We start from the raw sequence: 21182 nt of genomic DNA, 5'->3' as shown, positions 1-21182 counted from the left end.
CCCTTTCTGATGATTGATTATCAATGTGATCATTTATAAGATTAGTTTGGAATATATATATACACACACACGTATAATTTAATTATATATAGGCTCCATTAATATAAATTCACAGTTAAAATAGATCCAACATCTTAATGGCACATATTGTATAAAGATCTTAAACTTTAATGTCGCTTAACAAAATATTATAACTCAATGAAAAGAGGGTTTGAACAAAAACCTATGCAACTTGACTTTTACTATGAATATTAGGTTGAATGATAGAAAGGCTGTTTAGTTGTGCTATCACTGGTTTTAAGTAGAGCCGGAGCCACAAAGGAGATTTCTACTACGTTTACAAGAACAGTTTCAAAGAGTAATTTGATGCCTCTTTTTGCCAGGATGAGGAAGTCAGCAACCATTTAAAATCATAATATTGTTCATTGATCATCAAGCAACTTGGAGGCAATGTTGTTTCAGAAAATTATCACAACTTGCTGCCACAAAAATTCATTTGTAGAATCTCCCAATACACTAAAAAATAACTTTGAATTAAATTTTTTGAATATGCAAAATAAAGTTTGGAGTAATTTTATACTCAGATACCGATTCGTGCCAATAGGGCCTGGCTTCCGCATCCGATGCGGACGGATGCGGGAAGCCTCCGGATGCGCTGCGGGTGCTGCCCGAAAGCCACCCGCAGGCATCCGGGCAGCATCCGCAGGGAATCCGGGAGCATCCGGACGCATCCGCGGGAGTTAGGCGGAAAATTAATAAAATAAAGCAAGGTCACCGGGAGACGGGGAGACTTTGAGGTCTCCGGTACTGGTACTGGTACCGGTACGGCAATTTTTCAAATAGGAGACGGGGGTACTTGGAGACGGCAATTTTTATTTATTTATTTTTTTTTAAAAATAAATTTTTAATAGTTTAAACTTAAAGAGTCTAATACTAAAAGTAAATACAAAATTTCAAAATTTCAAAATAGTAATACCGTAAGACTAAAAGACTAAAGTAAATAATAAATTAATAATACTAGTGTTGTCACATTAAAAATTAAAATAGATTCATAGAGTCAAACTGTCAAAGATTATAATAATAATAAGCGGTCAAATACAGAAGTATATTACTGAAATAGATTTTAAAACCTGACAAATTGGCATTGCTACAAAAAATTTGTGAAAATTATTGAATTATTCAACATTGATGCATGCATAGAGACACACTTAGGATTTCTATTTTCTAACTAAGAGTTAGGATTGCTTAGTTTAAAAGGGAGTAAATCATTTTGTAATAGTGTTTTTTTCCAGTTACACAGATTCAACTAACAAAGATTCCTATATTGGTACTAGGATATTGCCAACAGCAGATAAACAGGTACGAATAACAAATACGACTTATAAATCAAACTGAAACATGATATCCTCTTGAAAAAACAGAAATATGGGACCAAATACATTCATGTTAACATACATAAAACCTCTAGTCTATCACTGTTATCGCTGAGTCTTTATCAGCAAATAGATGCTTGGTTTTCATGAGGAGTAATACTATTATCAAACATTTGCATATCAGATTTCTGTAACATACGTAATACTATCTTCTAATGCACTAACAACAGTTTTTGCACCCTAATTCCTCAGCCGCATAAATTTATGTGATTTGGGATCTTTACTGCAATCTTGTACAGCTTCCAATATGTTGTCTTAGACTTGTATCCTGTTCTTGTAGGTGACGTACATCACCAAGCAGTTGTTACGGAATTCATATAGTACCTTAGATTTTTGCATTAAAAACATTTAAATGAGGGCTAAAATATATAAGATTATTTAATATTATATTTTACATTTATATTTTATCAGGAGACTTCGAGGAGACTTCACTTTTTGGATTAGGAGACGGGGAGACTTCAGGAGACTTCGTCATGAAGTCTCCAACCTTTTTTGAGGTCTCCGGAGACGCGAAAAGTCTCCGAGACGCCACTTTTAGGGGGGAGACGGGTCTCCTGGTAACCATGAAATAAAGTATATTTTAACTTAAAATATGAAACAACATGTGACTAAAAGCATTTTTTAAAGCATTTTTTCACAATAAAACCCTAAAACGACCCTAGAAGACAACATAGAAGCATTCACAAGAGTCATTTTAGAGTTTTGTTTGCACCTACAGCCACTCCTTCATTGTGAAGCTAAGTTCAGCATTTTCAAAGAGGATCGATCGAAGAGGGAGAGATAGCTTTCTCAAAGAAGTTTAAACCATTCAAGGTAAGTGATCAATCCTTTTCTTGAGTATTTAGATGATTTTTTTTGAGTTTTTGATGATTTTTTTAAGTTCTTGAAGATTTTTTTCGAATTTTTTTTTCAAATTTTTTTTTTTGAAAGATATGTAGAAGCAACTTTGGGTATCTATTTTAGTAGTTTTTCTCACTTCTTTCCACTTGTATGCATGATCATTGATGTTCATCGTTGTTAGGAACTAATTAAAATTTATTTATTTTCTTATAAAATAGGTTGCAAAAAACTAGACAAGAATGGATACCGGTGGTAGTGCTAGTCAAAGTCCAGTGGGGGGCCAAGGAGGGGAAGGGACTAATAATTTTAAAATTGATGTAGGTTCTCCTTTGTGGAGACATACAACACGGATATCACAGGTTTCAAGAGGTGGCTCATACTATTGGAAGTGCAATTATTGTCAAAGTAACAAAGGCAAACCTTTCAATAGCTCATATTCTCGAGTGAAGCTTCATTTTATGGGCCCTGCAGGCAAAGGATTTGGAATGTGCAAAGGCAAAAATGGTACTGAGATGACTAGTGCGGAAATACTTTCATTTGTAAGAGAACAAGAAGCTGCTGATGCATTGATAAATAGATCAAAAAAAAGCTACTATCAAGGTCCTTCCTCAAAGAGCAAGCCAAAGACACCCACTGAACCAATGGCATCCTCCCAACACCCATTCTTGCAGGTACCTGTGCCAGAAGAGGACGAGGAAGAAGTGGAAATTTCAACCCGTAAAAGAGGCCCATTGGACACCGCATTTAAAATGGGGGCAAGAGACCGCACTGATGAAGCTATTGCACGTTGCCTCTCTGCGAATGGGCTTTCTTTCAACTTGGTGAGATCACCATATTGGAAGGAAATGGTGGCAGCAATCAAAGAATCACCAGCTGACTACACAAGCCCGGGCTATGAAAAGGTGCGTACAACTTTATTGCAACAAGAGAGGGCACATATAGAGAGAGAGACCTTCAACCAATAAAAAAATCTTGGAAAACTTCGGGTCTAACTATTGTGTCAGATGGTTGGAAGGATACAAGAAACCGGCCACTGATTAATGTGATTGCAATTTCCCCCAAAGGGGCAATGTTTTTGAAGGCCATTGATTGTGAAGGGCAAGTGAAGGATTCGGAATTCATTTCTAGAATTCTCATTGAGGCCATTGAGATGGTGGGTAGTGAGAATGTGGTACAGGTGGTCACTGACAATGCCAAAAATTGCAAGGGTGCAGGTGCTTTAGTTGAGAGTCGGTATGACCATATTTTTTGGACTCCGTGCACTGTTCACTCCCTTAACTTGATCATGCAGAGGATTGGCACTGAAGTAGATTGGGTGAAGAAAATATATGAAGAGGGGGAGGACATACAGATGTTTGTGACCAACCACCACATGTCACAATCCATTTTTAGAACATACTCCAAATTGGAGTTGCTGAAGGTAAATTAATTTTTTTAAATTACTAAGTTTCATGGTTTTGTAATTTAGTTAAAAATTAAAATTTATAATTATATTGTCAATTGACATATTGTTAACTTGCTTAGGTTGCTGAGACCCGTTTTGCATCTCATACAATCGTTATGAGACGACTCCTCAAGGTAAAAGATGCATTAAGTCAAATGGTCATCGGTCATCAATGGGGTGTATGGAAGATCTCAAATTCAGAAAGAGCACAAAGGATCAGGAATTTGATCTTGAATGAGAGTTGGTGGGCTCGTGTGGCATATGTATTGGATTTCACCGAGCCCATCATGACCATGCTCCGTTTTGCTGATACAGATACACCTTGCTTAGGGGATGTGTATGATGGCATGGACACCATGGTTGAGAAGGTAAAACATTCTATACAAGCACATGAGAGTGACCCCACACAATGTGAAGCCTTATGCAAACAAGTGCAAGCAATTATCAACCATCGCTGGAATAAGATGACTACCCCATTGCACCTCCTTGCATATGCCTTATCTCCTAGGTACTATAGTGAGGAGATAGCTGGTATGCCGGATAGAGTTGCACCATTTGCGGATGAGGAGGTTGCTGAGGGGTGCCACAAAGCCCTTTCAAGACTCTTCCCACTGGAAGAAATGCATGAAAAAGTGAGGGAAGAATTTGGGTTGTTTGCTTCGGGGTTAAAGCATTCTCCATTTGCACTAAAGGACCAAAATAGAATGGGAGCTATCACATGGTGGTACATGTATGGTCAACCTTTCAAGCATCTTCAACCTCTTGCAATCAAAGTCCTATCACAAGTAAGTTTTTTATTTTGTTTTGTAAATTTGTTTTAAATTTTTATGTTTTCACTTGCATTGTAGAATTTAGTGTTTCACACATTCTATAAAATTAATTTGCTTTTCATTTGTATGTTTTGTGACAACTATATAGGTTGCTAGTTCTTCTGCTGCTGAAAGGAATTGGAGTACATACTCCTTTATCCATTCAGTGAAGCGCAACCGGTTAGGCTCCAAGAAAGCTGAGGACTTGGTCTTTGTCCACACCAACTTGCGTCTTTTGTCACGTAAGAATGATCATTACAAGGAAGGGGCAACAAAGCTTTGGGATGTAGCCCCTGAGTGTGCAGATTTGGATGCAACACTTCATGATCTTGTTACAGTTGGAGACGGTGATGATGTTAGTGTGGCACGTGGTGCATCTAGCATAAGTGGAACCATGCTTGGTTCAAATGATCTTTCAGCAGTTGGAGATGACAATGAGAATGTGGATTTTCTTGCAAATCCATATGATTCAGAGCCAGACTCTGATTGATTGAATCTTCAGACTTCAATCATTTACCATGTTTTTAAATTTTATTTTGTTGGAATCTTGAACATGACCTATTTGAACTTATTGTTTAAGAGTCAAGACTAAACGCTAATGTTGGACAAGCACATATTGATATTGATATATGAATATCATATGAATTTTGAAATATCTTGAATTTTGTTTAAGGGTTCAAATAACTGTTAAGTATCATAGATTCATAGTCATATTATGCTTTATCAAATGATTTGTTTTTGTATCTTTCTTGCATTTCGTTGCATATGTTAATATATATATATACGTTTCCTCCCGCATCCGCATCCAAAAAAAAAAAAAATCCTCGCATCCCGTATCCGCTTCCGAAATCCGCTTCGGAATCCGCATCCGAATCGGTAACTTAGATTTTATATTACAAGCATTGATATTTTAGAGCTAAATAGAAGATACAATTGAATCAATATTCAATCTTCACCTTTGTAATAGTGTTATTGTTGCTCAATCAGCAACCATGCCTACTTGTTTTTGTCATGTCCCCTTTCTAGCCAATGATTTTGTTGGCCATTAGCCTTTTTAGACTTGGTCCCATGGGCAAACCAGGTTTTCTACATGATCAGAGCAGTTTTTTGGCTTGAGCAATTTTAGTTGTGGGCTAATCGGAGTTGTTTCAGTGGAGTTTTCAGATACTTATTAATTTTAGGAAGTCAGCAGGCTCAACATTCCTAGCATTCCAAGGTAGGACTAAGAGTGTCTTGTTGGGACCTTTCTGACGAGCTATCACACATGCATATCCAAATCCATTGGATGAGAGATTTTAATGCCTGAAGATTTAAATAATTTACTATAAAGTGACTTTATAACTGAAGCTCATATTATTAATGTCACTTAATTATCTATGAGCACCTAATTTTCTTAAGAGTGGGAAAAATATAATTTTAGAAAGGAAATAAAAAATAGAAAGGGGATTGTGAAGGGTCACATGTTTGCTCTTAAAAATGGAAGAGGAAGCTCATTTCCAGCATACTTGGTTTTGTGATTCATATTTTCATTTTCTCTTTTGGAGAGTTATTTTGAAAGCTCCAGCTTTTAGAAGGTGAGAGGACGAAAATCTTCAAACTTGGATAGTAGACGGAAATCCATTGTTGGTTGGAGACATCTTGCAGGTGTTTCACATTGTATTCCAAGTTCATCTCTTCTATTTTCCAATCTTGTTGTAGTTTTTGTATCTACAATTGGATTTCAAGCTTATTTTACCGAAGAACTTCAATGAAATATTAATTCTAGATATGTATTTTTGTTGGAGATTTAATGCAATAATATTTTGAAACTTATTTTATCTGGTTGTTTATTGGGGTTTTTGCTGGTAAGATCTGAAATATATTGTAATATATATTTGTTTGAAAATTTCTGAGTTTTCATTAAGGTTTTCGAGATAATATCTAGTTAGAGATATTACAATGGTATCAGAATATCAATCTTTCCATCCTCTGGAGTTTGTACAAAACTAAAATTTTAAGAATTTTACTCAAGAAAAATCTTTACATAGTTAATATATTTTTTATCAGAGTTATTCAAGAGTGGTGATATTTATCATTATCAAAAAGTGAAATGCAGATATTTTATTATGAATATTTCTGTTAAATACTCCTGACTTGTCTATTTGAGGTGACCTTACTGTCTCATTACTCTGAACAGAAAACTTAAATTTGCCCGAGATTTCCATATGCCTATTCAAAAATATGAAGAAAAAGAGGATGTCTATTAATCTCAAAAGGGTTATATTGCCACAGAGTTTAATATTGGGCAATAATAATTAAAAGTTGAAGGCAAGTGCTCATATTTTAATGTTGGCCAATATTTTTCCAAAGTGTTGAGGATGCAAATGATTGTCCAAGAATTCAGCGAAGTTAATAATATGAATCAAATCATTCGAAAATTTTGAACGAACATTATAACTTGGGGCAGCGATTGTCTTAATATTTCCAAATATTATAGTACCAAGCATTGAAGACATTGGGCATTCTAATTGGGATAGCCTTACCTAATATTTCTATAGCCACCCACAATAGTATTCATGGGCAAGCAACAACGATTATTCTAAACTTTGGGCTTAAACTTTTATGAAATATAAAGGCTAAGATACAATGGGGTGCGACAAACATTATTAAGGAGTTAATTAATATTTGATCTTTTATGAAACATCACTGTATAAAGGCTATTATTAGTGACAATTCATATTATTATGAGATTCTTAAGTTGACACTCACTTGATAGATTTTGGAAAAATTAAAGGTCATGGCATTGTTATTTAGCAATTCTATACTCCACAAGAGACTATAGTTGCTCGGGTTTCTACGATTTATATTAAGAAAATAGGTTTTGAAGGGACCCTGAAACCCATATACAAAGCAGGTGCAAAGTAAGACAACCTACAAACTAAACCGAAAGATATAGAATAAGCTCTTCAGAAAGAAACTGGGCATAGACATAATGGGACACAAATAACACAAAAAACCCCACTCTCATAGAGTGGTGGTCAACAAATAATAAGTCATTAATAAATTAACCACCCACCAAAAAGAAAACATACGACAAAATTAAGATGTCCCCTCAGCCCCCAACTTGTGGGCTTTAGGAGAAGAGATGGATGGAAACCTCTTTGAATGTTTGCCTTTAACCGTAATCCATCTCTTCTCAATCTTGGCAGCCACAGAGTGTCAAGCCAACAAATTGGAAGAGTTGTTAGAACCAACAACCCCAACCCCTGTAATGACAAGGCCAACTGTTTCATAGCCAACAACACTAGATCCACCATTATCAATTAGGACAACGTCAGCCACCATAGACTTTCCCTTAGAAGCCACAATACTAATACATTGGTCATTTCCAACAACAATAGGCTCTTCAACTTCATGCTGGGCAGAGCCAACAACATTATTTTGATCAGCAACAACAAAAGTAACTCCAAAGCCATCACGATCAAAGCCAGCCGCAAGAGGGTCCACAGTAGCAACATCCACCTGACCAAGACTAGCAACCAAATGATTAGGAGAAGGGACAATATCACCTTCTTGATGATCATCAATAGCTCCAAAGGGAACTTCCACCACTGATGAGGGCTTCTTGGGCACTGTATAATGTTGCAACAAAGCACCCTTCCACTATGAGGAGGGTTTTTTTAATTTGACCTTGTTAGCCTCACACTTGATTTATTATCTCTGCAAACTATTTGACAAATTACACAATGGTGTAAACAAAACAGAGAAAAATTTGGTTCGGTGAGTCCATAGGTTGATCTTGTGATAATCACTTAAACTGACATGGTAAAAACATATGGCTTGGGAAAAATTCGGAAAGATCTTGTTAAGTTGCAGCAGCCATTGGCCTTGAATTTCCAACCTGATATAAGAGCAAAAATACTTAACATGTATGAAGAGTATAACAAACTCCCACCATCGGTTCAAAAAGATTTACCCTTCATTGATTATGTGGACCTTCATCCAAAGCTACAAAGCAAGAATGATATGGAAAAAAGGAAGTATTATTAATTGGTCTAGGTTATTCTTGCAAAAGACAAGTCCAAAATTTATATGAGGAGTTTTCAGCAGACCAAAATCAACTTATAGGCGGCCTTGAAAAAGAAAAGCAACCAACTACCACTGATCTGCAGCCTTTTCATGATCAGGTAGAAGACATTAAATTTGGTACAGGTCTATTGATTGGTAGTATGTAGATAGAGGTTTCTTGTGGGGCTTCCTACACTAGTATTCTTGATGAACAACATGATAAGGCATTGGAGAAGACTATCCAATCAGCCAATGATGAGGACTCAACATCTTTTGTGAGTGTTGATACTCATTTTGATTCCGACTTAATGGTCTCTACATATGGTATGGATTCCTTTGGTGAAAAGCTTGCTTTTGAACATAATGTTGTCCCTAATTCCTATCCACAATTGGGTAAGAAAGATGACATCTATGATGTGGATATGCATGATGAAACACCTTCCCCACCTTATGAACACTTGACTTATCTCATACACCTACTAGTTCACCTTATTTGGAGAGTCAAATGAAAGTGACTAAAAATAAAATTGTTGCAACTCTATCACAAGTTGATAACATATATGAGATGGTTGAAAAGTATTTTTGGAAGGATCAATTAGAGAGAAGACAAAAGGGACTTGAAGAGTTCTCATATTTGCATGTGATAAAGGAAGGGATGAAAACAATGAAATCAGAATATCTACATCTTCTTTCAGATCGTGACCATATTCTCAACTTTACAAAGATCTATTCTAAGGCATTAAGGAAGAAGGAAGAAGTGAACATCCTTTCTTGTGAGCGCACGAATGCGAAGAATATCTCAAAGGATTCCTTAGCAGTATTTCATGAGACAGAAATCAGATTGTTGAGCTTAATCAGGAATTAAATTTTGCATGCTCTACCTTGGCTCAACATTTAGGAGTAGGAATTGACAAGGTTGACAATGATGACAGCGAGAGGGTTGATCAACATGGACATGTTTCATCCACATTCAGGGGGAACGCAGTACCCTATGATGAGTCATTGGCTAAGTTTGAGGTAATGCATTCTAACTATACAATAAGGAGTGTCCACCATTTTTCATTTGATCCACATGTGGAGGATTTGATGAGACACAGATGTGGATTGGCTTAGAGTTGGTATCATTCATTGTGGGATGGAGGTCTACCTACTCCACAAGATGGGATTAGAGGTTGCAAGTATCTAAATCAAGTGATGAAGAGAGATCATTTATAGGAGCACTAGACAATTTTCTACTATAGTGATGTATATCCAAAAGGGTTGGTTACTTCTATGTCATAGAAGTCTCATGCGGGTACAAGTTTACAAGGTGATTATGGAGTCAATTGTGACCAGCTAGGTAACTTGCAAAGTCATCACATCTCTACGGGTCTTGCAAAGATTGGATGTAGTTGCGAGGTTGCGGGTTCATTTAATGGTTTCTATCTCCTTATGGCCGATGTGGTAGCAATTTGTTTTGAGACTCAAGTATTGGTAGAGTTAGCAATATAGCATGGATGGGTTCCGCTAATGGCTTTCACCACTCCTAGCATAGCAAAGAGGTCAGATTTGAGCAACAAGAGTCCAATGATGACCTTGGGCCTATTTTGATTTATATGGATCCATCATGTGTGCGAGATTTAGATAGTGGGTATGGCATATATACCTGCTCTTTTGAGGGAAGTATGACAGGTTGGCCTTCTGAGGTGCTCTCTAATAAGATGTTCACTCTTTTGTCATTTATTGTTAGATTGCCCCACCATTTCCAGCATGGTGGCTTGGTGATTGTGTCAGTTGGGAAGGAACTATTGTCCTTATTAGCACATGTATTACAGGAGCTAGATTTTAATATCAGGGAGATCACATGGTACTGCACTTAGGATCCTAGTGGAACGTGCACATGGGTGGTTATGGATCAAGGAGTTGGGAGGAGTGATTTGTTGCACTCCATTCTTGATGATGATTGGTAAATTGTTGAGCTTCCACCACTTCATGATATCAGAGGTTTCTGTAAATGTAGTTGGGGTAAGGTACTCAATTGGGTAACGAGCATTTCATTTTATAGCAGTGCATGTTAGGTTGTTTCGATTGAGTAAACACATGAGATGTTTTGGATGTTGGAGATCGAGTTCAGTGGTGTTCAGGTTCATGTTGAGTTGTTCTATGACTCTAGGGTTAGAGATGTTTGCACTAGAGTTGTACAATGGTTGGACACAGTATCAACTTTGAGACAAATCTGGGATCCAAGCATTTGGTTTTAGCTTATAGATGCAAATCGCTCGGGGGAAAGCAATCTTTGGGAAGGGAGGACTGTCATGGCCCCTTCTAGCAAGTGAGTTTTGTTGCACCATTAGCCCGTTTTGCCTTGGTTCCATGGGAGAACCAGGTTTAGTACACGATCAAAGCAATTTTTGGCCTAGATGATTTTAGTTGCAAACCAATCATAGCTGTTTCAGTTGAGTTTCTAAATACTTGTTATTTTAGTTAGCAGGCTCGATATTCTTGACATTTCAGGGTTAGACTAGGAGCATCTTGTCAAGACCTTTCCGCAAGCTATCACACACATATTTGAGTCCATTTAATTAGAGAATTTAATGCCTGAAGATTTAAATGATTTATTATAAAGCGACATTATAACTTAAGCTCATATTATTAATATCACTTTGTTATCTATGGGCACTTTATTTTCTTAAGTAAGCAAAAAGTTATTATTTTAAAAAGGTAACAAAGAAACAGAAAGGGGAATGCAAAGTCACTTGTTTTCTCTTAAAAGGGAAGAGGGAGCTCATTTCTAGCATACTTGGTTTTGTGATTCGGATTTTCATTTTCTCTCTTGGAGAATTTTTTTTGAAATCTTAAGTTGTTAGCGATGAGAGGATGGAAAGCCTAAGGCTTGGACAATGGGTGGAAACCCATTGTCGATTGGAGACATTGTGCAGGTGTTTCACATTGCATTCTAGGTTCATCTCTTCTATTATCCAATCTTCTTGTAGTTTTTGTATCTACAATTGGATTTCTAGCTTATTTTACTAAAGAACTTCAATGAAATATTAATTCTAAAGATGCATTTTTTTATCAGTAGTCTAAAAATGTATTTTTGTTGGAGATATAATGTAATAATTTTATGGGGCTTCTTTTATCTGGTTGTTTATTGGGGTTTTGTTAGTGAAATCTGAAATACATTGTAATATGTATTTGTTTAAAAATTTCTGAAATTCCATTAAGGGTTTTGAGATAATATCCAACTAGGGATATTATTTCCCAAAAAATAGTACAACTCATATGTGAAAGCAAGACACCAAGTTGGTTGTAGGAAAACTTGAAATATGCAATAATTTGCTTGCTTCACCATGACCTTGCTGACCACTACATATGCTGCTCTGGACCTCATGTAGGTTGGGTTGGTAAGTGATAAGAATAATATATTCCTTAATGTATTGCTTCCTCCGTTTAATGGTACAAATGAGGTGTATGACTCACTTCTGGTTCTTCATGCGGTACAATCAGTGTAAGCATCGATTGATATTAATATATTCATTTAAAATACTTTTTCACACACACACACACAACACTATTCATAAGTTTTGTTCCCATTGCACAACCTCATGAAAAGTTCTGGTTTTCTAGCGAATCTAAAAGATAAGTCGATACACTCTACAGTGTACACTATGAAAACCTAAATCAATATAGACACTTGCGAACCACCTCGTATAAAATTTGGCAAAAGCTGATTAAATGGATTTCATCCACAAAACCAATATCTGCCATAGGGTTTTATTCTAGGTTGAATAGTTGAACCAACAGTCAAACTCCCACAAAGGGTTTCTTCAAACTAAACTATTCAAAGTATGAAATGAATTTGAACAATCCTTTTATTAAAATCACTCTTGGCATCTTTCGAAAAATTATTTATAAAATCACTGTTAAATTATTATTTTCTTCTCCTCTCAAAAATGACATTATATTATTTCATTTTCTATTTTTGCTCCTCTAAATTACTTTAGTAAAATAAAATATTCACCTTACAATATAAGTATTATTTTTTGGACTGGACACCCCATATAAACTGCAGTGTGCCTAGTAAACTTGTTAACATGACCAATGATGCTAGTGCAACACATTTTTCAATAGCACATGAGTTGGAGGGAGACCAAACCTCACGAACTAGCTCTTTACCACAAGAAGCTCTCACCAATTGAGTTAGGCCCCCAACCCTATAAATATAATTATTAAATAAAAGTTGCCCCAAAACATTAATTTGGACAACTTAATTTAATTATGTCCTCTCTGAATGCTTGGACCGAAAAAATGGGGACACTATAATACATGATAAGTATTAAACTTGCTTTATATGTTCCAAAAACTGTGTTATTATAGGAACATACACCCAACATGAAACATCGAGGACAAGGTGCAGGCAAATAGTTAAAAAAATTGGAATTTGACATGGACATCCAAAAAAATGAATCCAATGAGAAGTCAAGGGTAGAAAAACAATGATGAATCCCTTAGGAGTTTTTGGACATCAATTAAACAAAGGAACAAACAAAAATTAGATTTATATGGATTGGAATATTGTCCACACTATAAGGACATCATTTATTACTTAAAGAAACTTTCATGCCCTAAAGCGATGTATAAGTCACAAAGAAGAACCTCAATTGCCTACAGTAATGTATATCCTACCAATAGATGGCTTTGAATGGAAATATCCTCAATGGACTCTAATGAAATGTGTAAATAAAGAGAACAAAAAAGGGATTATTTGTGAGTACCATAAATTCTATGTATAGATTCAAAAGACACTTAACTAATAAAATTACTACTCAAAAGACATTAGAGTAGGATATTACAGCCTCTTTTTTGGTGATATGACCAATGAGGTGAGGATCTTTGGTCCTTCTAGAACTCTCCCTCGTAGGCTTATTAGATTGACTCCTATTTTAATATCGGGGCATGGATTTTATTTGTTAGTTATACACTTAAAAATAGTCAAATCATATAATTAAATGCTTTAATATTATTCTTCTATTAGCTTATTATTTAATTTATTAAGTTAATTCACCCAAGTTATCTTCATTATCCTAAGTCCACTAATTAGTCCTATCAACTGATTTATTAAATTACATAATTACACACTTGTTTAGGCAACTAAGTCTCCTAGTCCATACTCTATGCCATGTCACATGACACCTCACATTTTTGCAAATAATTAGTTATTATTTAACTTGATTTGTCATCATCCATGTGTCCTATTCCTAAGGGGTCAAAGAGGGCTATGTGTCCTCTAAAGAATGAGTCATAGGGACACTTGCCCTCACATGACTTGGTCCTAGGGACACTTGCCTTTTTGTAACAAAGTCCTTGCCCCATCCCCTACATTCTAGTGGTTGGTTAAGCCACTTTAATAGGTCAAAAGTGACTCATAGGTCACTTGTTAGAAGAGTCCTCATGGAGAGTAGGGTCTCAACACCCTTCTCTCAATGGTCTTTGTGAGACGAGTGACATGTGTCTTCCCTCTTCCTATGAAACACCTTTGTGTCAAGATGAGAGGAACATGTCTCTTATTCTTCCTCTCACATTCCATCCAATTACCCCTTTTTCTCAATCCTTTCAACCAATTCAATCCTAACCCTACACTTGTCCATCTTTCACTCTTCACCATTCAATGGTGCTACTTGTGTTCCAAAAACCGCAGATTGGAAATCCAAGAGCCTGCCACTTCTCCAGTAGGGTTCTACAATCAATTCTAGCCAACGAACGAGAATCACGTTGATTCCCCTACACTTTAGGCTCCGCTACACCTAGGCAGGTAGACCTTCACCTGAAACGCTGATGGCTTGGTTCAAGGCTTTTCTATAACGAATTTATGCTTTGGAGTTCTTCAGCTACCAAGGTCTTTGAAATCAATTAATATGGAGTTATGTGATAGTATGAAATGAATGTTTTGTATAAGGTTTTGAGGTTGGATTTGAGGTTTGTAAGAAGGATGTTACAAATTTTTTGACTTCAAATATAAATCCAATACTTCGATGATAAAAAGACCTGTTCTTTAGCTTATTCGAGCAACAGAGTCAACTACAACGAAAATTATAACGTACAACTTTATAATGTTCTATGCACTTAAACTACAAACAAATTAATAATCAAGATGCGACAAATCAAATATATATACACAATTCTAAACTAGTCCACATTGTGATTTAACTCCTAAGGTCGAAGAGACAGACTAGACACAGATTTGAAAAAAAATGAAATATTTCATAATCTCTGTGATGATCAAGTTTAAAATGCCATAGATGACCTTGTCCACTTATCTAACATAAATTGTTTAGAGATTTTTTTAAAATGATTATAAAGGACGAATCAACTAGAGTTTAAATCTCCATGCCTCCAATAAAAATAAACAAAACAAGACATTTTAATTAAAATAAAATATTTGAATCCATATTACAAAGTCATATTTTAGCCCTTCCTCCAAACAAATACCTATATAAATGTTATATCGAATGTCTTGTTGGTTATGTTTTACATCCCTTATTTATAAGTGCATGAGAAGGTGCATAGAAACCACCAATTGATGTACTTCTTACTAACAAACAACAAATTGTTTGGTATGCATAGAAAACATATATCAACTCAATCTGCGAATTGCTAAATAATTACCATATCACATTATTTATTATATTTAAATCAAACAGTGAAAGACCTTAAAGTTGATCAATCATTTAATAGGTAGCCTGGGAATTTATTTTGATGTGTTTTTTATCTTCTACGAAGATTAGGAGATAATCCATATGTGCATTTGATTTCGAACAACCAAACACAACTGTGGCATGCTTGGAATACACTTCACATCTTTTGAGGCATTGCTAAGTCAAAATTTTCATCACAACATCAAAATGATAATAGTCGTAATCATCAAAGATTTATTTTCTGTAGAGCACTTCTCTTGCATGGACATCGTTAGCATGTGCCCTCCCATCGGAGCTTTGTAAAGGATGATAAATATTTACTATTATCGTGTCTATCTAAACATATATTGTGATTTATCATCTTCCATGTCTATAATGTCCCCATTTTTACTAGGTTCCTGCAGTTGGCTTGATCAGTTCACCATCGCGACCCTCGTGAGCTGACAGTGGGATTTGAGGGTCTTAGTTGTGGGGTTATAAGCTTTTCAACAGCCTATAGTGTGTTTTTGCTCTATTTCACTGTTGATTCCGATGAGCTCAGTTGAGTTAGAGGAGTTGGGTGATGCTCTTAGTTTTTATTTTGGGTTTCCAATTTGGGCTTCAAGAGTCTTGTGGGTAGCATCTATTTATAGTAAGTCAACCCGTCAAGTTCATTTTATCATCTTCCATCATCAAGATCACTTTGGTGTTGTCAAATTTCGATTTTAATGCTTCTTTAGTTGTTTTCGCAAGACGGGTGAATTATTATTATTCATCTAGATACGTTGAGGTTGTTGTTTTTGTTGATGTTTAATGTTGGTCACCTCAGTATCATGGCTCGTTGGAACCAGGATGAAAAGTTTTAAATCATGAGCACAAGAAACAATGGCCTTGAGTGTCAAAATATTAAGTAATGGTGGAAAAGGTCATTTTTGGGAGCTAAAAGTAATTAATAATTATATCATATGGCATTTTGTTATATTTTAATATTGTGTTGAGGAAGGTTCTTAAGAGAAGTTGCATTTGGGAAACTTTGGGTCATTTGGAGATTATAAATATGAGCCTATTTGATGAGTAAAGCATCCAATTATTTAATTATCTCATCTTTCTTTGTTGTCTTTGTGACATTTTTGAAGTTCTAATTTTTGTGCCCTTTTTGAAGTATAAGGGTTTGAGATGTACAACTGAAGTACTGTAGATTCAATTCTGAGAATTATTCCGAGATTGGTTGGCAAATTGTGCTGAGGTATACAGTTTGTCATTCCTCCTGATTGTTGCTACTATTTCTAAGGAGAGGGTTTAGCTGGCTGAATTTGTGAAGGAAATTCAAGCTTTTAGATGTCATTATTGGCGCTTTCCCAAGCTGCTACAATCACAATTATGGGCATCTAGAAACTGATTGGAAGTCTGGTTTTAATGTTATTATTTGGGCATTTAAAGGGCTGTAGTATTGGAGCCATTGTTGGCATTGTTGTTGACTACTGAAGGATGTGGGTCTTTCTTATATAGGTTGTGATTGGTGTCATTTAAAGCTCAAGGTGGAATGTGTTCAGTCTGCTGCAAATTGGAATTATATCAAACATTTCAGGTTCCCCTTATATTCAATTCTTATTTTCAATTTGTGAAGCAATAAACTTGCAAGTCATTAATTGCAAGATTGTTTAGAATTTGATATTTGGCATTATTAGTTTTGAGTTATTTACTTGCATATTCCAATATTTGATATACACCAAAACACTCATATATTCTAAAAAAGCACAAGATTGCAAGACATTTCAAAACAAAAACAATCTTATCAAACATTATAGTTGTGCGAGCCAGTTAGGTTATTACAGTAGTATCAAAGCTTGATTGCGAAGTGTTTGACGAAATGTCAAACAACTGAATTATTAACGAAATGTCAAACAACTGAATTATTAAAGAATTTGGTGTTTGTCGAAGTTATAACCGGTTGGGGGTTATTACAATGTTTGAAACTATGAAAGATGCTTCTTTCGCTTTCACGGCAAAAAACACACCATTGTGAATGGTGGAACATAGATTGCTTTTAAAGGTCAATGATTGGACATGATAAGTTCATATAAAGAACCGACTTTCTTTCCTAAAGCATTTTTCCCATCAATTGGCTCCACACTCGGGTGTAAAGAACCGACTTCTTTCCTAAAGCATTTTTCCCATCAATTGGCTCCACACCCGAGTGGCAAAAGTTTAGAAACACTCACAACACTAGCAATGTTGCATTCTCTGACCCACTTCATAGAATCTCTAAGCATCATACTTTGTCTTCAGGTTATTTTGCTCTTGCCAAATGATTCATCATCTCCAAGTGATTCTGTCAATAGTAGGTCGTATTGTGAAGAAAGTGACTGAGATTCATCATGTGACAAGCGATTGAATGATTGCTTTCCCACCAAGTGTTGCCTATATATTATTTGTGTTCATAGTAGTTGCTCACATAACCATTTCATTCAAGTGCTCAACTATCTCTGAATGACGTGGAAATGTATGTTGATTGAATTTGTTTCAAGTTGAGGCAAGTGTAACCACTTCAACATTTTCCTTTAGGAGTTGTTCCTTGTTTCACTAGAAGATTCATCTTGATCTACAGATATAGGAAAACGCTCAAATGGAGAGGCAATGTTTTCTTGCATAAACTATAGGATCAATATCTTTGTTTCAAATTTGGTACTAAAGTTGTGATATAGCTCAATAAGTGAATTCCCACCTTGCATAGACTAGGCAACTTTTTAGAAAAATAATGGTGGATGAAGCTCGAATGGAAACCTTAATTTGTTAAAATTTGGGCTCTATCAATGGCTCTTATTGGGGACATATGCCCCTTGTTGGCATAATGAAATTCCAACTATCTCTAAAGAAGCAAACTAGGCATCCATGCTAAATATGATGCATGGTGAAATTGGGAGGCCCCAGGCCCCCCAAAAATGAATATTGATTCTTTCCTCTATCAAACACATAGTTTTGATCATGTAACACTTTCTTCCTTTTGGTCATGGTATACCTTTTTGTTTTTGCTTCATCAATGTCATCTTTGGCATCCAACTTTTGTTTGGCCTTCAAGAAATCTTCAGGTTCATTGTGGTCTTTGTTGAATAGAGGATTGCTATGCATTTGATAAATCATATCAACATCTAGATCAATCTTCATTGCTTGATTACTCTCTTGTGTACAATTCTTCCCATCTTGATACTTAAAATGCATAGCCTTTCCACAATAAGACTTTGAAGATGATCCACATTTAGAAGATGTCACTTCACATATATCAAGGGTATGATCAGATGAGCAATCATCAGAACTATCATTCAATGTATCTTCCCTATCATGCCTGGCTGGTTCCATCTCATTACACAACTCCTATTCATAGGATGAACTGAAAGATGTCTCACCTTCTAAATGCATATCATGAATTTCATAGACTTCAAAATTAGGACTGATATCTTCATCATAATACTAACGAACTTGATTGCATTGAAAATCTTCTTCAAATAATGGATTCAAGAACATAGAGAACTCTAGCATATCTCCTTTTGTTTCCTCTTCAAACAATGGAACTTTCATCTGAAACTTCCTCTTATTCATACACCGTGATGGAGCTCTAATTTTTACATATAAAGACCTCCATTTTGAACACTCTTTCTAACCTTGTTTGTCCTTTTTTTCCATTTATGTTACCTTCTATGAGTTATATAATCTTCACCTCAAGATGGTATATGATATGAATTTAATCAATCTCGTGCAATATACGGAAGGATAGAATTGGAGGAGTGATGCCAGCATTACTTGTCCCAACTGCAATCATTCAGTTGATAATTCTCAAATTATACAAGATTGGCCTAGGCTACTTGCAAGTGTAAAATTTGAAGTGATCTTGTAGAGAAAATCTATGACTACCAAGTCTAGAGATGGAGTACAATTATCAGATGAACAAACATGCTTGTATAACCAAATGCCTTATAGATATTATCACCTACGAAATGCAATGGTTGCAATGTACGAATAGAATATATATGTGACTCCAGAATGCCCACACACAGTAATGATCATTCAGAAGCAACAAATTGATTCCCATTTCATCAGTAAATAACTAGATTCAAGAGAAGTTTAACACATGAAAGGTTGACCAATTATTCATTGTGTTGGCTCGTTGAAATGAATATAATCGTTTTATGAAAAACATATATTTTCATGCGTCAAAGATTAAAGGAGACTCTGAAATCAAACGCTAAGGTACAAATAGTATAAACGCATCAAAGGAATATAAGTAGCCGATATCAAAAGCTATGAAGTATCCAATGAGGACTCCCACTAGCAAAGCTACAACTAGAAGGCCCTATCGTTGACAAAGAGCAATAACAAGTGATGGCAACGAATGGTAAGGTGCTCGACAAAATTGAAGTTTTGAACTGAAACAATAATCAACGTGTAAAGAGGAAAGAAAATAAAAATACAAGGATGTCATCTCGTGTTGAGGCATAGTTCCACATTTGGAGGAAAATGACAACTCCAGGCTAGTGGGATTAAAGAAATATGTGTCATTCATGAAACAATATTGTTCAAACAATAGAAGAACCGGTGTCAACTTTAATGATGGGCTTGATGATAGTTAATCCCTGAACGCTAATAAAGGACTCTACATTAGACCAAACTATTGATGCAAAGATTTGATGCACAATGATTCATTGACCAGTGACGACAACGATGAAAGCATAAGACCATATGCTTATGTGATATAACAGTGAATTTGCAATAGTATGAAAACAAATGCCCCTATGGATGCAGGAATGTTAGAATGTCATCGCCGAAAATCTCATAAGGTTTGATATTAATGAATAAACTAATAAAATGAAAGGTTATGTTTAATAAAAGGTTGTATTATAAAATATTTAAAGAGAAGTCACATCCATTTGAAAAGCCACACTCTTAAAGCTTGTTATTGAGATATAAATAAGATATATTCTTATTTGAAAAAAGAAACATATTCGAACATTCAAATTCTGAAAAAAGGCATTTATTTATTTATACTATAAATTCATTTATTTTATTTTAATAATAAAATAAAATATCTTTTGTTTATTTCTAAATGGATGGAGATTTAACCTGCAATGGATTCGTCCTTTATAATTATGTTTAAAAATTTTGAAAACAATTTTAATGTCAGATAAGTGGACATGGTCATTTAGCATTTTAATTTTGACATCATAGATATAGTGAAATATATAATGGTTTCTGGATCTATATCCATTTTGTCTCCTTACTAGAAGAGTTAAAAATCATACTAGACTAATTTAAGATTGCATAATATTTGGTCTGTCGCATCTTGATTATTAAATTGTTGACAATTCAAGTGCATAAGAAATTTATAAAGTTGTACGGGAAAATTTCCGGAGGAGCAGAGGCACTGGTCTTTTTATTATTGAAATCAGAAAATCTAGAACTTCCTACAAGCATCAAATCCATTATTTAAAAATATTATACAGTTCATACAATTCAAACATTCAACATTCAGTTTCATATCAATTGAGTTCAAGGACATTGCCAGCCGAAGAACTCCAAAGCTTAAATTTCTTTAGAAAAGCTTTGAACCAAGTGATCCAGTTCGAGGAGGTGGTCTACCCGCCTAGGTGTATCGAAGCTTGAAGTGCAAAGGAATCAAGGTGATTCTCGTTTGTTGGCTAGAACTAATTGCGGAATCCTATTAGAGAAGTGGCAGGCTCTTGGATTTCCAATCTGCGGTTTTGGAAATCAACACATTAGAAATCAACACGCCATATGCAATTTTATTTCATCTTCACTATATGATTCCTGTGAATTACTATCTCCTTCGTCCAATATTCCTTGAGAATGCACTGATCCATCAACTTCCTCACCATGATGAATTGCGAAAAATAATTGGACCATTTCACTCAACATGTTTATGATATTCCAGATCTAACAAGGC

The 21182-nt window shown here is 35.4% G+C and overlaps 2 protein-coding genes across 3 annotated transcripts in view; one reads left to right on the top strand and one right to left on the bottom strand.

Moving 5' to 3' along the window:
* Positions 1 to 21182, bottom strand: part of LOC149535019 (uncharacterized) — a 131117-nt gene that overhangs the window by 42611 nt on the left and 67324 nt on the right. The window lies entirely within an intron of this gene.
* On the top strand, positions 3866 to 7576 carry LOC149535020 (uncharacterized). The gene is made up of 2 exons (XM_089807152.1): positions 3866 to 4502; positions 4636 to 7576. The coding sequence occupies exons 1-2, from the start codon at positions 3873 to 3875 to the stop codon at positions 5014 to 5016; spliced, it is 1011 nt and encodes a 336-aa protein (XP_089663278.1). The 5' UTR covers positions 3866 to 3872; the 3' UTR covers positions 5017 to 7576.

Source organism: Cupressus sempervirens, chromosome 10 (genome assembly GCF_028749045.1).
Source record: "Cupressus sempervirens isolate cs-2001-9-10 chromosome 10, ASM2874904v1, whole genome shotgun sequence".
Classification (NCBI taxonomy): Eukaryota; Viridiplantae; Streptophyta; class Pinopsida; order Cupressales; family Cupressaceae; genus Cupressus; species Cupressus sempervirens.
Note: the sequence above shows the minus strand (reverse complement) of the source record. Positions and strands in the feature narration are given on the sequence as shown.

Excerpts from the sequence above, each read along its gene's own strand:
- LOC149535020 (XM_089807152.1), top strand. The coding sequence starts at position 3,873 with ATGGTCATCGGTCATCAATGGGGTGTATGGAAGATCTCAAATTCAGAA. Across the intron at positions 4,503-4,635 it reads CAATCAAAGTCCTATCACAA|GTTGCTAGTTCTTCTGCTGC; the intron begins GTAAGTTTTTTA and ends ACAACTATATAG.